Raw genomic sequence first — 14,620 nt, 5'->3', positions numbered from 1 at the left:
AGCTGCTCCCTTAGCTGTGCCATATACCTACCTGTTCTGTTGGAGCGGTCTGGGCAGCTGGGGTAGCCGGTAGAGGTGGGAGGAGTTGGCCGAGGTGGGTGGAACTGGAAGGTGGGCGACTGTGGCTAAGTGGATAGCAGGGCCGTCTTTCAATCAGAGGGTTGGCGGCTCAATCCCCGGCTCCGGCTCTGCTAGTCCACTGGATAAAAGCGTCTGCTAAATGACTGTAATGTAATGTAGAAGTAACAGAACATGAAAGGATGCCAGGATGGATGTGCCTGGGTTAATCATGAAGTTAGGGGGAAAAACATTGCAAGGAGATGTCTCTGGCGCGGGGGGAGCTTGACGGCCGAAGTCAGTATGGCGTGGGACGACTTAAGGCAGGACGCAGTCGACTGCCCTTCTCTAAACACATCTAAGTGAGGCCAACAGCAGACTGGAAGCAGCAGCCTAACTTACACTAAATCACCTTCTCCTGAACGCCGTATATCTGACTCCCGCATGCAGTTTGACAGATATTTAATCGTGGCTCGTCTTTGAAAAGGATCGATTCATAGCCTTGGTACCGGTCTCATTACCCTAATAGGGTACTTATTGGCCGTATTAAAATCAGATTAAAGATTCACAATCAGAGTATACGACCTGGCCCTCTGGAGGGACTGATATAGATGGATGGGCTTCTTCCGCCGTGTGCTGCGTCATGACGTCAACGGCGCGCGCCTAACGGCGCCGTGAACCCGGAAGTGCTCTGGAGGCTCGGAGCGCGAGAGAGGTGTTGTGCTACGGGTGCTTGAAAAGTTTGGAAAGTTGCGCTTTGTAACAGACTGATGTAAAGGACTATTGCTCGGAGAAGTGGGATATATAGAGACTGTCGGGGCCTCGGAATGGTGAATGAGGGTCACGGTGGTTTCACCGGTCGTTCGAGCGCCTGGACCTCCGGCTGTCGGGAGAGCGGCGTGGGTGAGGAATTGAGAGGATTAGGGTTGAAAGATGGGATTCCGAATCGGGATCTCCCCCGGGCTGTAGGACGGCGGAGGCGGACGGCTTCGGAGTTGACGGAGGATGGTTATCGAGAGCTGCGGGGAATGAGGATGGCTAAATGCAGCCGAAGTTGCTAGCAACGAGCGTGGTGAGAAAACGAGGGAGCTTCGGGATATGGCTGGTCGTCCGGAAGGGTTGAGGAGAGCCTTTGTGAAAGGTAAGCGGTTTTAAGATGTTGTTGTCTGTCGTGCCTTGAGTTGAAGCGTATGAAAGCTGAGTCAGGGAGCGTCGCTCGTCTGTCTTGCGTCGTATGAAAGCTTGAAGCTGAGTCGGAGACCGTTTGCTCGTAGGGTTTGAGGTAGGAGCGTGGGGGTAGGGATGGGACGTTGCTCGTCTGCTGAGTCAGAGAGCGTTGCTCGTCTGTCTTGAGTCGTATGAAAGCTGAGTCAGAGAGCTTTGCTCGTCTGGATGTGGGGTGTAGATAGAGGGGTGTAGGTAGAGGGGTGTAGGGATGGAGCGTCTGCTGAGTTGGAGCGTCTGTCGTACTGATGTGAAGACGAGAGTCGAAGAGGGAGTGAACGAGTTCGTTGTGCTTAAATACTCTGTGCAGAGGAGTCACATGAAGAAGGTTCTGTTAGAATAGAATAGAAATGTACTTTATTCATCCCCAAGGGGAAATTTGTCTGTAGCAGCAGCAAACAGGGTTACACAATAAAATAAAAATATTGAGTATGGAAAATGCACAATATATACAATATAATAAAATAACAGAGCAGGACCTATTAAATTTAAGAAAATAAAGTAATAAAAATGCACAGTATATACACTAAATAGAATCGTATAAATTAACTAAGTAGGAAAAAAAAATAAACAAAACAGTAATGCACAAGATCACCAACAGCAGCAACAACAGTGTAGCAGTGTTATAGTCTTGTGTTTGATTTGGCCAGAGGTGATTTATTATAGAGTCTAATAGCAGAGGGCAGGAATGTTTTCCTGTATCGGTCCTTGTGACAGCGGAGCTGAATCAGTCTGTTGGAGAAAGTGCTCCGCTGTCCCTGCAGTAGTAGACTGCGGTCAAGTCAGCAGACACTCAGATCTCCGTGGTCAACTCAGCAGACACTTAAATTGTAATGCACCTATACGCTGAAACTTACGGTAAACGCAACCAAACGGCACAGGACGGGAGCGAGCGAAAGATTTTGCAAAGTTAGCGGAAAGATTAACGTGAAAACTTCCGGTTTTCTACAGACGAACATCCGGTTTTCAAAATAAGATGCCAACAAAGTATACATATTGCATAATGAAATGAGATTAAATGAATTATATTCCAATAAGTATAAAAAATGTTACCATCATCTCGTGAGTTAAAGGGAAAATACACCTAAATTGTGCGTAAAGTGTATTTATTCTTTGATTTGAGGGTTGCTGGAAATTAATAATACCTGACTGACAGTCAATTAAGATGTTTTACGAAGCAAAAACTCTGAACTGAATTTATATCTTCAAATGGCAAATTTCTGAAGTTTTTAAGGTGCTATGAAAATGTTTTTCTCAATAATTCCCCACAATGACTAATGCATATATGTTCAGGACAAAAAAAAGGCTAATATCACAATATTTGAGCTGCTACAAAAATATTTTTCTCAATAATTCCATACAATGACTGATGTATATGTAATCAAGGCATCGTTGACTCCACCCATAGAGAAAATTTGACACTTTTACTGTACCAATTAAGAGATATTTCAAAGTAAAAGTCATACATTTGAATTGAGAAAATATCTAATAAATGGATGTTTGAAGTGTAATAAAAAGTATTTTCTCAATAAGTCCAGACAATGACTGATATGTTTGTGTTGAGGACATCGTTGACTCCACCCACACTGAAAATTAGACATTTTTACTGTACCAATTAAGAGATATTTCAAAGTAAAAGTCATACATTTGAATTGAGAAAATATCTAATAAATGGATGTTTGAAGTGTAATAAAAAGTATTTTCTCAATAATTCCAGACAATGACTGATATGTATGTGTTGAGGACATCGTTGACTCCACCCACACTGAAAATTAGACATTTTTACTGTCCCAATTAAGAGATATTTCAAATTAAAACTCATACATTTGAATTGAGAAAATATCTAATAAATGGATATTTGAAGTGTAATAAAAACAGTTTTCTCAATAAGTCCAGACAATGACTGACATGTATGTGTTGAGAACATCGTTGACTCCACCCACACTGAAAATTAGACATTTTTACTGTCCCAATTAGGAGATATTTCAAATTAAAACTCATACATTTGAACCGAGAAAAAGTATAATAAATGGATATTTGAAGTGTAATAAAATGTTTTTTCTCAATAAGTCCAGACAATGACTGATATACATGTGTTGAGGACATCGTTGACTCCACCCATACTGAATACTAGACATTTTTACTGTCCCAATTAAGAGATATTTCAAATTAAAACTCATACATTTGAATTGAGAAAATATACACACAAGGTGATATATTTCGAGTGTTTATTTCTTTTAATGTTGATGATTATGGCTTACAGCTAATAAAAACCCCAAATTCTGTATCTCAGAAAATTTGAATATTACATAAGACCAATTTAAAAAAGGTTACAGAAATGTTGGCCTACTGAAAAGTATGTCTATGTACAGTATAAAGTATGCACTCAATACTTGGTCGGGGCCCCTTTTGCATGAATTACTGCATCAATGCGGCGTGGCACGGAGGCGATGAGACTGTGGCCCTGCTGAGGTGTTATGGAAGCCCAGGTTGCTTTGATAGGGGCCTTCAGCTCATCTGCATTGTTGGGTCTGATGTCTCTCATCTTCCTCTTGACAATACCCCATAGATGCTCTCTGGGGTTTAGGTCATTCAAGAATTTGGTTGAGAATCACAAGGAGTGAACTGCGGCTGGAGTCAGTGCTTCAAGAGCCACCACACACAGACGTATCCAGGACATGGGCTACAACTGTCGCATTCCTTGTGTCAAGCTACTCCTGAACCAGAGACGTAAGAAGTGTCTTACCTGGGCTAAGTTGCCTGAGCTAAGTTACCTGGACTAAGGAGAAAAAGGACTGGACTGTTGCTCAGTGGTCCAAAGTCCTCTTTTCAGATGAAAGTCAATTTTGCATTTAATTTGGAAATCAAGGTCCAGAGTCTGGAGGCAGAGTGGAGAGGCACACAATCCAAGTGTCTTGAGGTCCAGTGTGAAGTTTCCACAGTCAGTGATGATTTGGGGAGCCATGTCATCTGCTGGTGTTGGTCCACTGTGTTTTATCAAGTCCAAAGTCAGTGCAGCCTTCTACCAGGACATTTTAGAGCACTTCATGCTTCCCTCTGCTGACAAGCTTTATGGAGATGCTGATTTCATTTTCCAGCAGGACTTGGCACCTGCCCACACTGCCAAAAGCACCAATACATGGTTTAATGACCACAGTATCACTGTGCTTGATTGGCCAGCAAACTCGCCTGACCTAAACCTCAGAGGTCTTATGTAATATCTAATTTTCTGAGATACAGAATTTGGGGTTTTTATTAGCTGTAAGCCATAGCCTAAACACTCGAAATATATCACACTTTCGATGATATTCTAATTCATTGAGATGCACCTGTATACATCAATCATTGTTTGGAATTGTTGAGGGAATACTTTTTACAACACTTCAAATATTCAGAAATTACCTGTTCCTCGGTACAAATGTATGACATTTACTTTTAAATATCTCTTAATTGGTACAGTAAAATTGTTTAATTTTCAGTATGGGTGGAGTCAAAGATGTCTTGAACAGATATGCATCAGTCATTATCTGGAATTATTAAGAAAACCCTTTTTATAGCACCTTAAATATTAAGAAATTAACTTTTTGAACGTTCAAAAGAAGGACTTATATTTTGGAAAATCTCTTAATTGGGAAAGTAAAAATATTTGATTCTCAGTATTAGTATAGTTAGAGATGTCATGAACACATATGCACTAGTCATTGTCTGGAATTATAAAGAAAATTCTTTTTATAGCATCTCAAATATTCAGTTATTGGATATTTCTTGGAACAAATTAATTAATTTACTTTAAAAAAATCTCTTCATTACCACAGTAAAGATTTTTCAATTTCTGTATATGTGTGGTCAGAGATTTCCTCAACTTATATGCATTAGTCATTGTGTGGAATTATTGAGAAAATAGTTTTTATAGCACCTCAAATATTCAGAAATGTACCCGTTTCTTGGTACAAATGTATGACTTTTACTTTGAAATATCTCTTAATTGGGACAGTAAAAATGTCTAATTTTCAGTGTGGGTGGAGTCAACGATGTCCTCAACACATACATATCAGTCATTGTCTGGACTTATTGAGAAAATACTTTTTATTACACTTCAAACATCCATTTATTAGATATTTTCTCAATTCAAATGTATGACTTTTACTTTGAAATATCTCTTAATTGGTACAGTAAAAGTGTCAAATTTTCTCTATGGGTGGAGTCAACGATGCCTTGATTACATATACATCAGTCATTGTATGGAATTATTGAGAAAAATATTTTTGTAGCAGCTCAAATATTGTGATATTAGCCTTTTTTTTGTCCTGAACATATATGCATTAGTCATTGTGGGGAATTATTGAGAAAAACATTTTCATAGCACCTTAAAAACTTCAGAAATTTGCCATTTGAAGATATAAATTCAGTTCAGAGTTTTTGCTTCGTAAAACATCTTAATTGACTGTCAGTCAGGTATTATTAATTTCCAGCAACCCTCAAATCAAAGAATAAATACACTTTACGCACAATTTAGGTGTATTTTCCCTTTAACTCACGAGATGATGGTATCATTTTTTATACTTATTGGAATATAATTCATTTAATCTCATTTCATTATGCAATATGTATACTTTGTTGGCATCTTATTTTGAAAACCGGATGTTCGTCTGTAGAAAACCGGAAGTTTTCACGTTAATCTTTCCGCTAACTTTGCAAAATCTTTCGCTCGCTCCCGTCCTGTGCCGTTTGGTTGCGTTTACCGTAAGTTTCAGCGTATAGGTGCATTACAATTTAAGTGTCTGCTGAGTTGACCACGGAGATCTGAGTGTCTGCTGACTTGACCGCAGTTGCAGTAGGTGGTGGAGAGGGTTATCCAATATGGATAATAGTTTCTTCAGTGTCCTCCTCTCCACCACCTCTTCCAGAAAACACACGCAGGGAGCTGCTGCAACAGGCTGCCGCTGGCACGGCGCCATTTTGCATTTTACTTACACGGTTTGACCTATAGGTGGCAGCACTGACCCGCCTTAGAGCGCATCCTACCGGAACCGGAAAAGAAGAAGAAGAGGAAGAAGTGCTTCCTGTTTCGACCCTCAGTGTCGGCTGTACTTTAGTGTTAACGTTAAATCTGTTGTTTTGTTGATCAGAGACTCCTCACGCGCTCAGCAGGTAAAACGGACACTTTTATTTCATCAGTTGGGTTAATGTGGAAGTAGCTGCTGTTAGCATTATGCTAACGCTAACTGTGCTAATGCTAATTGTGAGCGGAGATAAACAAGACGGAGCGAATAAAGGAAGTTTTACTGTTCTGAGAGAGAGAGAGAGAGAGAGAGAGAGAGAGAGAGAGAGAGAGAGAGAGAGAGAGAGAGACCCAGGCAGACAAACACAGAGAGACAGACACAGAGAGAGAGAGAGAGACAGGCAGACAAACACAGAGAGACAGACACAGAGAGAGAGAGAGAGAGAGAGGCAGACAAACAGAGGGAGAGAGAGACAGACACACAGAGAGAGAGAGAGAGAGAGACAGGCAGAGAGAGAGACAGGCAGACAAAACAGAGAGAGAGAGAGAGAGACAGGCAGACAAAACAGAGAGAGAGAGAGAGAGAGGCAGACAAAACAGAGAGAGAGAGAGAGAGGCAGACAAACAGAGAGAGACAGAGAGAGAGAGAGAGAGAGACAGACACAGAGAGAGACAGACAGACAGACGCACAGAGAGAGAGACAGACAGACACACATACAGAGAGACAGGCATGCAGACAGACACACATACAGAGAGACAGGCAGGCAGACAGACACACATACAGAGAGACAGGCAGACAGAGACACACAGACAGAGAGAGAGAGACACACAGACAGAGAGAGACAGGCAGACAGAGACACACAGACAGAGAGAGAGACAGGCAGACAAACGCAGAGAGAGAGACAGGCAGACAAACGCAGAGAGAGAGACAGGCAGACAAACGCAGAGAGAGAGACAGGCAGACAAACGCAGAGAGAGGCAGACAAACGCAGAGAGAGAGACAGGCAGACAAACGCAGAGAGAGAGAGAGGCAGACAAACGCAGAGAGAGACAGGCAGACAAACGCAGAGAGAGACAGGCAGACAAACACAGAGAGAGAGAGAGGCAGACAAATGCAGAGAGAGACCGAGAGAGAGAGACAGAGAGAGACGATGTGGTCCAGACAGCATCACAAATGAAATGCTCAGATGCAGACCCAGAGGTGCAGTGTTGAAGTTGTTCAACACCGTATTACAGTCGGGATGTTCTCCTGACGTCTGGAGCACAGGGCTCATTCCCCCGTTCATAAGAGTGGAGACAAGTCAGACCCTCGTAACTACCGGCATCTGTGTCAGCAGCTGTCTAAGTTCATTACTCTGTCGTATTCTATATCAAAGAATACTACATTTCCTTCACAAACACTCCACCTTGAGTAGAAATCTAACCGACCATGTATATACCTTCACACTTTAACTAACAAACATGTCCACCAAACACAACATGGTGAAGTCTTCTCTTGTTTATTGATGTGGAGAAAGCGTTGGACTCTAGTCATGAAGGCTCTATGACAGACTTGTACAGCGTGGGACAGGAGGAGCATGTACCATCACCAGAACAGAGGTGCTGCTCATGTTGACTTTATTCAACGTGTCAATGAAGTGTTGGATCAATGTGCTGCTCCTGGGCTCTCCCTCCTACAGAGAGAGAGGAAGTGACCTGGTTCTACTGTCTCCTACTGGACCAGGACGACAGCAGTAGCTGGACAGAGTAGAACAGTTCAGTCACAGCTGGACACAGTAGAACAGTTCAGTCACAGCTGGACAGAGTAGAACAGTTCAGTCACAGCTGGACACAGTAGAACAGTTCAGTCACAGCTGGACACAGTAGAACAGTTCAGTCACAGCTGGACACAGTAGAACAGTTCAGTCACAGCTGGACACAGTAGAACAGTTCAGTCACAGCTGGAAACAGTAGAACAGTTCAGTCACAGCTGGACACAGTAGAACAGTTCAGTCACAGCTGGACACAGTAGAACAGTTCAGTCACAGCTGGACACAGTAGAACAGTTCAGTCACAGCTGGACACAGTAGAACAGTTCAGTCACAGCTGGACACAGTAGAACAGTTCAGTCACAGCTGGACACAGTAGAACAGTTCAGTCACAGCTGGAAACAGTAGAACAGTTCAGTCACAGCTGGACACAGTAGAACAGTTCAGTCACAGCTGGACACAGTAGAACAGTTCAGTCACAGCTGGACACAGTAGAACAGTTCAGTCACAGCTGGTCAGAGTAGAACAGTTCAGTCACAGCTGGTCAGAGTAGAACAGTTCAGTCACAGCTGGACAGAGTAGAACAGTTCAGTCACAGCTGGTCAGAGTAGAACAGTTCAGTCACAGCTGGACACAGTAGAACAGTTCAGTCACAGCTGGACAGAGTAGAACAGTTCAGTCACAGCTGGGCCCTGGCGCTGACCGACTGCAAACACCCACAGTCTCAGGGGTACATGTTGTATTTTATACTATACTATGTCTGAGGTACATGTTGTATTTTATACTATACTATGTCTCAGGGGTACATGTATTTTATACTATACTATGTCTCAGAGGTACATGTATTTTATACTATACTATGTCTGAGGTACGTGTTGTATTTTATACTATACTATGTCTCAGGGGTACATGTTGTATTTTATACTATACTACGTCTCAGAGGTACATGTTGTATTTTATACTATACTATGTCTCAGGGGTACATGTTGTATTTTATACTATACTACGTCTCAGAGGTACATGTTGTATTTTATACTATACTATGTCTCAGAGGTACATATTGTATTTTATACTATACTACGTCTCAGAGGTACATGTTGTATTTTATACTATACTATGTCTCAGGGGTACATGTTGTATTTTATACTATACTACGTCTCAGAGGTACATGTTGTATTTTATACTATACTATGTCTCAGAGGTACATATTGTATTTTATACATTACATTACATTACAGTCATTTAGCAGACGCTTTTATCCAAAGCGACTTACAATAAGTGTATTCAACATCGGTTTTCGAGAGAACAACTAGTCACCAGAAGTAATAAGTGCATGTCCCTACCTCAAACAAGCATCTAAGAGCATAAACCAGAGCCAACGTACAGTGCAGAAACAAAGGAATGCAATAAGTGCCACAAGCTAATATAAAAACAATAAGTGCAATAAGCTAGTATGAATACAGTAGATGCTAGGTATACCATACTATGTCTCAGAGGTACATGTTGTATTTTATACTATACTATGTCTCAGAGGTACATGTTGTATTTTATACTATACTATGTCTCAGAGGTACATGTTGTATTTTATACTATACTATGTCTCAGAGGTACATGTTGTATTTTATACTATACTATGTCTGAGGTACATGTTGTATTTTATACTATACTATGTCTCAGGGGTACATGTTGTATTTTATACTATACTACGTCTCAGAGGTACATGTTGTATTTTATACTATACTATGTCTCAGGGGTACATATTGTATTTTATACTATACTATGTCTCAGAGGTACATGTTGTATTTTATACTATACTATGTCTCAGAGGTACATGTTGTATTTTATACTATACTACGTCTCAGAGGTACATGTTGTATTTTATACTATACTATGTCTCAGAGGTACATGTTGTATTTTATACTATACTATGTCTCAGAGGTACATGTTGTATTTTATACTATACTACGTCTCAGAGGTACATGTTATATTTTATACTATACTATGTCTGAGGTACATGTTGTATTTTATACTATACTATGTCTCAGGGGTACATGTTGTATTTTATACTATGTCTCAGAGGTACATGTTGTATTTTATACTATACTCCGACTCAGAGGTACATGTTGTATTTTATACTATACTATGTCTCACAGGTACATGTATTTTTCACAGTACTACACATGAATGCAGCACTACCATTAATCCAGGTTGATTAATAAATGTTTCAGAGATGTCGTCTGGACTCCTGGAGCCTCCTGCAGGAGGAGAAGAGCTGTGTGTCTTCCTGCTGAGAGACGAAGGAGAGGAGGAGACGAGGAGGGAGGAGAGGAGGAAGGAGGTGGGCTGTCAGTGGGAGAGTCCGGAGGAGGATAGGAGGGAGGTCGGCTGTCAGAGTGACTCAGCAGAGAGGAGAGACGCTGCTGTTCAGGTGGACCTACTGACTCAGCAGCTCAGCTGGAGACACACAGGTGAGACTCAACTGAGGACACGGTTTGTCCAGCAGGACTCTACTGTGTTCTACTGGGAGCACTGGGTCTACCAACCCTCCCACAATTTAGTCTAGACTTTATTCTAGACCTAAACACTTTTAGACTTAAATACCTTATTCTAGACTTAAATACTTTATTCTAGACTTAAATACTTTATTCTAGACCTGAATACTTTATTCTAAACCTAAAGACTTCATTCTAGACCTGAATACTTTATTCTAAACCTAAAGACTTTATTCTAGACCTGAATACTTTATTCTAGACTTGAATACTTTATTCTAGACCTGAATACTTTATTCTAGACTTGAATACTTTATTCTAGACTTGAATACTTTATTCTAGACTTTATTCTAGACTTGAATACTTTATTCTAGACTTGAATACTTTATTCTAGACTTAAATACTTTATTCTAGACTTTATTCTAGACTTGAATACTTTATTCTAGACTTTATTCTAGACCTAAATACTTTATTCTACACGTTATTCAAGACTTAAATACTTTATTCTAGACTTGAATACTTTATTCTAGACTTGAATACTTTATTCTAGACTTGAATACTTTATTCTAGACTTAAATACTTTATTCTAGACTTTATTCTAAACTTGAATACTTTATTCTAGACTTTATTCTAGACCTTATTCTAGACCTAAATACTTTATTCTAGACTTTATTCTAAACTTGGATACTTTATTCTAGACTTTATTCTAGACCTAAATACTTTATTCTAGACTTTATTCTAAACTTAAATACTTTATTCTAGACTATTCTAAAGTTAAATACTTTATTCTAGACTTTATTCTAGACTTAAATACTTTATTCTAGACTTTATTCTAGACTTAAAGACTTTATTCTAGACTTTATTCTAGACTTGAATACTTTATTCTAGACTTAAAGACTTTATTCTAGACTTAAATAATTTATTCTAAACTTGAAAATGTGAGGGTTTAATCCTCCCGATGTTAAAACTCTGCAGGTTCGTCTGCGATGCTGCTGCAGTGTTTTGCAGTCAGACCTGATGGACCAGACGGTGGCGCTCTGCTGCAGCACTGCACCACCAACCGGACCAGAACCAGACCCATCAAACCCACACAGTCCAGGTCCAGGTCCCACAGGAGACTTCAGAGGTCTAAAGCCGTCAAACAAGGTTCTTCTCAACGCCGCTACCGTCGTGTGTCGCCTGCAACTGACATCCAACAGGAGGAGGAAGAGGAGGAGGAGGAAGTGGAGGAGGAAGAAGAGGTGGAGGAGGACACAGGTGATCCCACCTGGACTCCACCTGAAGGAGGTGAGTGGAGAAGTCTCTCTTCATTCATGATCAAATATCAGACTTCAAAATATAATTTTATTTAGTACAATACAATTTTTTAATTTAGTTCCATTTCATCCTTACTGACCGCCAGAGGCAGTGCTTAACACTGGATATCTTCCGTCTCGCGCATGCGCAGGTCGAATATTTATATCAACAAAGTCACTTGTGACCTCGGATGACCCCCGCCGTCTATAAGTTCCGGTGTCATCCTGAGTTCAGTCCTTTTTCATCTTCTCGCTACGCAGGTTAGCTACCATGGTAGCATAAACAAAGATGTGTCTACGATCAAGACATATTAGAGCTTGTCGCTGTAGCCTTGTGACCACCAGTCGGAGTTGCGGATTTCTCGCCCTTCAAAGGCTGCGACAAGCTGTCCCTCTTCGGAGGGAGCGGTGTGTTTCGCCGTTCGGACCATCGAGCCCCGGACTGGTGGATGCCCCTATCATCGGTCGTATCCAGGATTCATAGAACCGTAGTTACATTCGTAACTTTCTTTTCATTTACAGTATTTTCCTAGTTCTCATTTAAAAAAATTTAATATATATTATATACATATATTTAAAAAAAATAAAATTATTGATCAGATTTCATTGAAATGATTTATTAAGCAGAAGGAAAAATATTTATTTATTTTATATCCCTTTTATCAATATCTTTATTTTTCATATGCAAGTTTCTTGTTTTATTTGAGTATCAGCGCCTATATGTAAAATATATATCTTTTATATATTTTACATCTTTATATATTCTTTTATCAATAACAATTAAGTTTCTTGTATTTTATTTTGTCATTTTTAATTTACTTTAATTTACTTTATTTATTTATTCATGTTTATATTAAGTGGATTTTAAGTATATTAAGGATTATTTCATTTTTATGATACATTTGACTCATCAGTGTCATAATGAAGTTTATTATGAAGTATTAACTCCCTACTCTCCGCCCCCCCCCCCCCCCAGCTGTGAATTCACACCCGGACCAGGAGGTCCAGCTGGACTCAGACTCCCATCATGCACCTGTGGGTGCGGTAAAGCTGGAGCCCGACAGCACCGTATGTGACGTGTGTGGTAAAGTGATGAAGAACAAGTCTAGTCTGGCCCGACACTCCTTCATCCACACGGGGAAGAAGCCGTTCGGCTGCCATCTTTGTGAACTCCGCTTCAACCGCAGAGACAACCTGCAGCACCACCTGAGCCGTCTGCACCCCAACGGTGTCGCCAAGCTGGAGAAGCAGCGCGCAGTCCAGGCCTGGCTGTGCGCGGCGTGCGGTAAGACCTTCAGCTGCAGGTCCAGGCTGAAGACCCACGAGGTCATCCACTCGGGGATCAAACCTCACCGCTGTGATCTCTGCCCCAAAGCCTACATGAGGACCAACGACCTCGAGCACCACAAGAAGATCGCTCACGTCCGCGGCGCCGCCGAGCCGCAGACGCCGAACTCGCTGCTCTGCGACCTCTGCGGCAAAGAGTTTAAGTGCCGGTCGCAGCTGGCGGTCCACTTCCAGACTCACACCGGCGAACGGCCGCACCTCTGCGACGTCTGCGGACGCAAGTTTGGCCGTCAGTACCAGCTGAAGCGCCACAAGGTCCTGGTTCACGCCAACCGGGCCGACGGCCACAAGAACCCGCCGCCCGAGTCGTGGTTCGCCTGCGGCATCTGCGGTAAGCGGCTGAAGACCGAGGCGCTGCTCGCCGCTCACTCTCGCATCCACTCGGGCGACAAGCCTCACCGCTGCGGCGTCTGTCTGCGCGGCTTCCAGCGTGCCACCTGCCTTAAGCAGCACCACCTGCGCATCCACCTGAGGGTGAAAGTCAACGAGGGGTCGCACGCCGCGGGCCGCCGGAGGAGCGCGGCGCCGGTCAAAGCGTTCCCGTGTCCGATCTGCGGCAAGGTTTTCAAATTCAAGTCGCTGCTGGCGAGTCACTCGCTGATCCACAGCGATAACCGACCGTACGGCTGCGACTTCTGCAGCCGCAGCTTCCGGCGTCTCGGACACCTGAAGAGGCACCGTGAGGTCGTCCACGCCGACGGGGCGAAGCTGCCGCAGAGCTTCGTCTGTCACATCTGTGGCAAAGACAAGAAGTGCCGCTCGCAGCTCGCCAGACACGTGGTCGTCCACACCGGGGAGCGTCCGTTCGCCTGCGACCTCTGCGCTGCGCGCTTCAACCGCAGAGGGAACTTGCAGCAGCACAGGAAACGCATGCACGGTGTGGGGGCGGAGCCTGTGGAGGAGGCCCCGCCCATCCTGTTCGACGACGACATGACGCCCGCTCTGACTTACAAACAGGAAGAGACGGTGGTGGCCGTCGACGACATGGAGGTCGTCACTGAGCACGCTCAGTCCTCCTGATCTTAGACCCTTACACGAGGTTCTTCTGACAGAACGCTGCTAGAACCTCAGTAGAACCTCCCGAGGGACCAGAGACGCTTTCTGTTTGTCTGAAGGATCAATTCTGTTCTGTCTCTTTAATAAAGATGTGATTGATCAGAGATCAATAATCAATTCATCATTATTGTTTCTGTTCTTTTGTTCAGCCTGAAATCTGCTCAACTGTAAAGCTCCTCCACCTCCTTCCTCTTCTCCACCTCCTCCTCCTCTCCTCCACCTCCTTCTCTTCTTCCTCACAATGGAACTCTGGACCTTCCTTTCCTAGCTCCCCTACTGTAGGAAACACTGGACCTTCCTTTCCTAGCTCCCTTACTGTAGGAAACTCTGGACCTTCCTTTCCTAGCTCCCTTAGTGTAGGAAACAATGTTTCAAACAGTTTCATTGACTTTTTACGACATG

General features: G+C 42.6%; 1 protein-coding gene across 1 annotated transcript; it reads left to right on the top strand.

The window, feature by feature from the left end:
- The first annotated feature begins 6,087 nt into the window (after positions 1-6,087).
- On the top strand, positions 6,088-14,340 carry LOC142939540 (zinc finger Y-chromosomal protein 1-like). Its single transcript, XM_076082724.1, has 4 exons — positions 6,088-6,432; positions 10,260-10,499; positions 11,496-11,807; positions 12,792-14,340. The coding sequence occupies exons 2-4, from the start codon at positions 10,262-10,264 to the stop codon at positions 14,180-14,182; spliced, it is 1,941 nt and encodes a 646-aa protein (XP_075938839.1). The 5' UTR covers positions 6,088-6,432; positions 10,260-10,261; the 3' UTR covers positions 14,183-14,340.
- The last annotated feature ends 280 nt before the right edge of the window (positions 14,341-14,620 follow it).

Source organism: Anarhichas minor, unplaced genomic scaffold, assembly GCF_050575085.1.
Source record: "Anarhichas minor isolate MPS153535 unplaced genomic scaffold, ASM5057508v1 ptg000101l, whole genome shotgun sequence".
NCBI lineage: Eukaryota > Metazoa > Chordata > Actinopteri > Perciformes > Anarhichadidae > Anarhichas > Anarhichas minor.
Note: the sequence above shows the minus strand (reverse complement) of the source record. Positions and strands in the feature narration are given on the sequence as shown.

Excerpts from the sequence above, each read along its gene's own strand:
- LOC142939540 (XM_076082724.1), top strand. The coding sequence starts at position 10,262 with ATGTCGTCTGGACTCCTGGAGCCTCCTGCAGGAGGAGAAGAGCTGTGT. Across the intron at positions 10,500-11,495 it reads GCTCAGCTGGAGACACACAG|GTTCGTCTGCGATGCTGCTG; the intron begins GTGAGACTCAAC and ends AAAACTCTGCAG. Across the intron at positions 11,808-12,791 it reads CTGGACTCCACCTGAAGGAG|CTGTGAATTCACACCCGGAC; the intron begins GTGAGTGGAGAA and ends CCCCCCCCCCAG.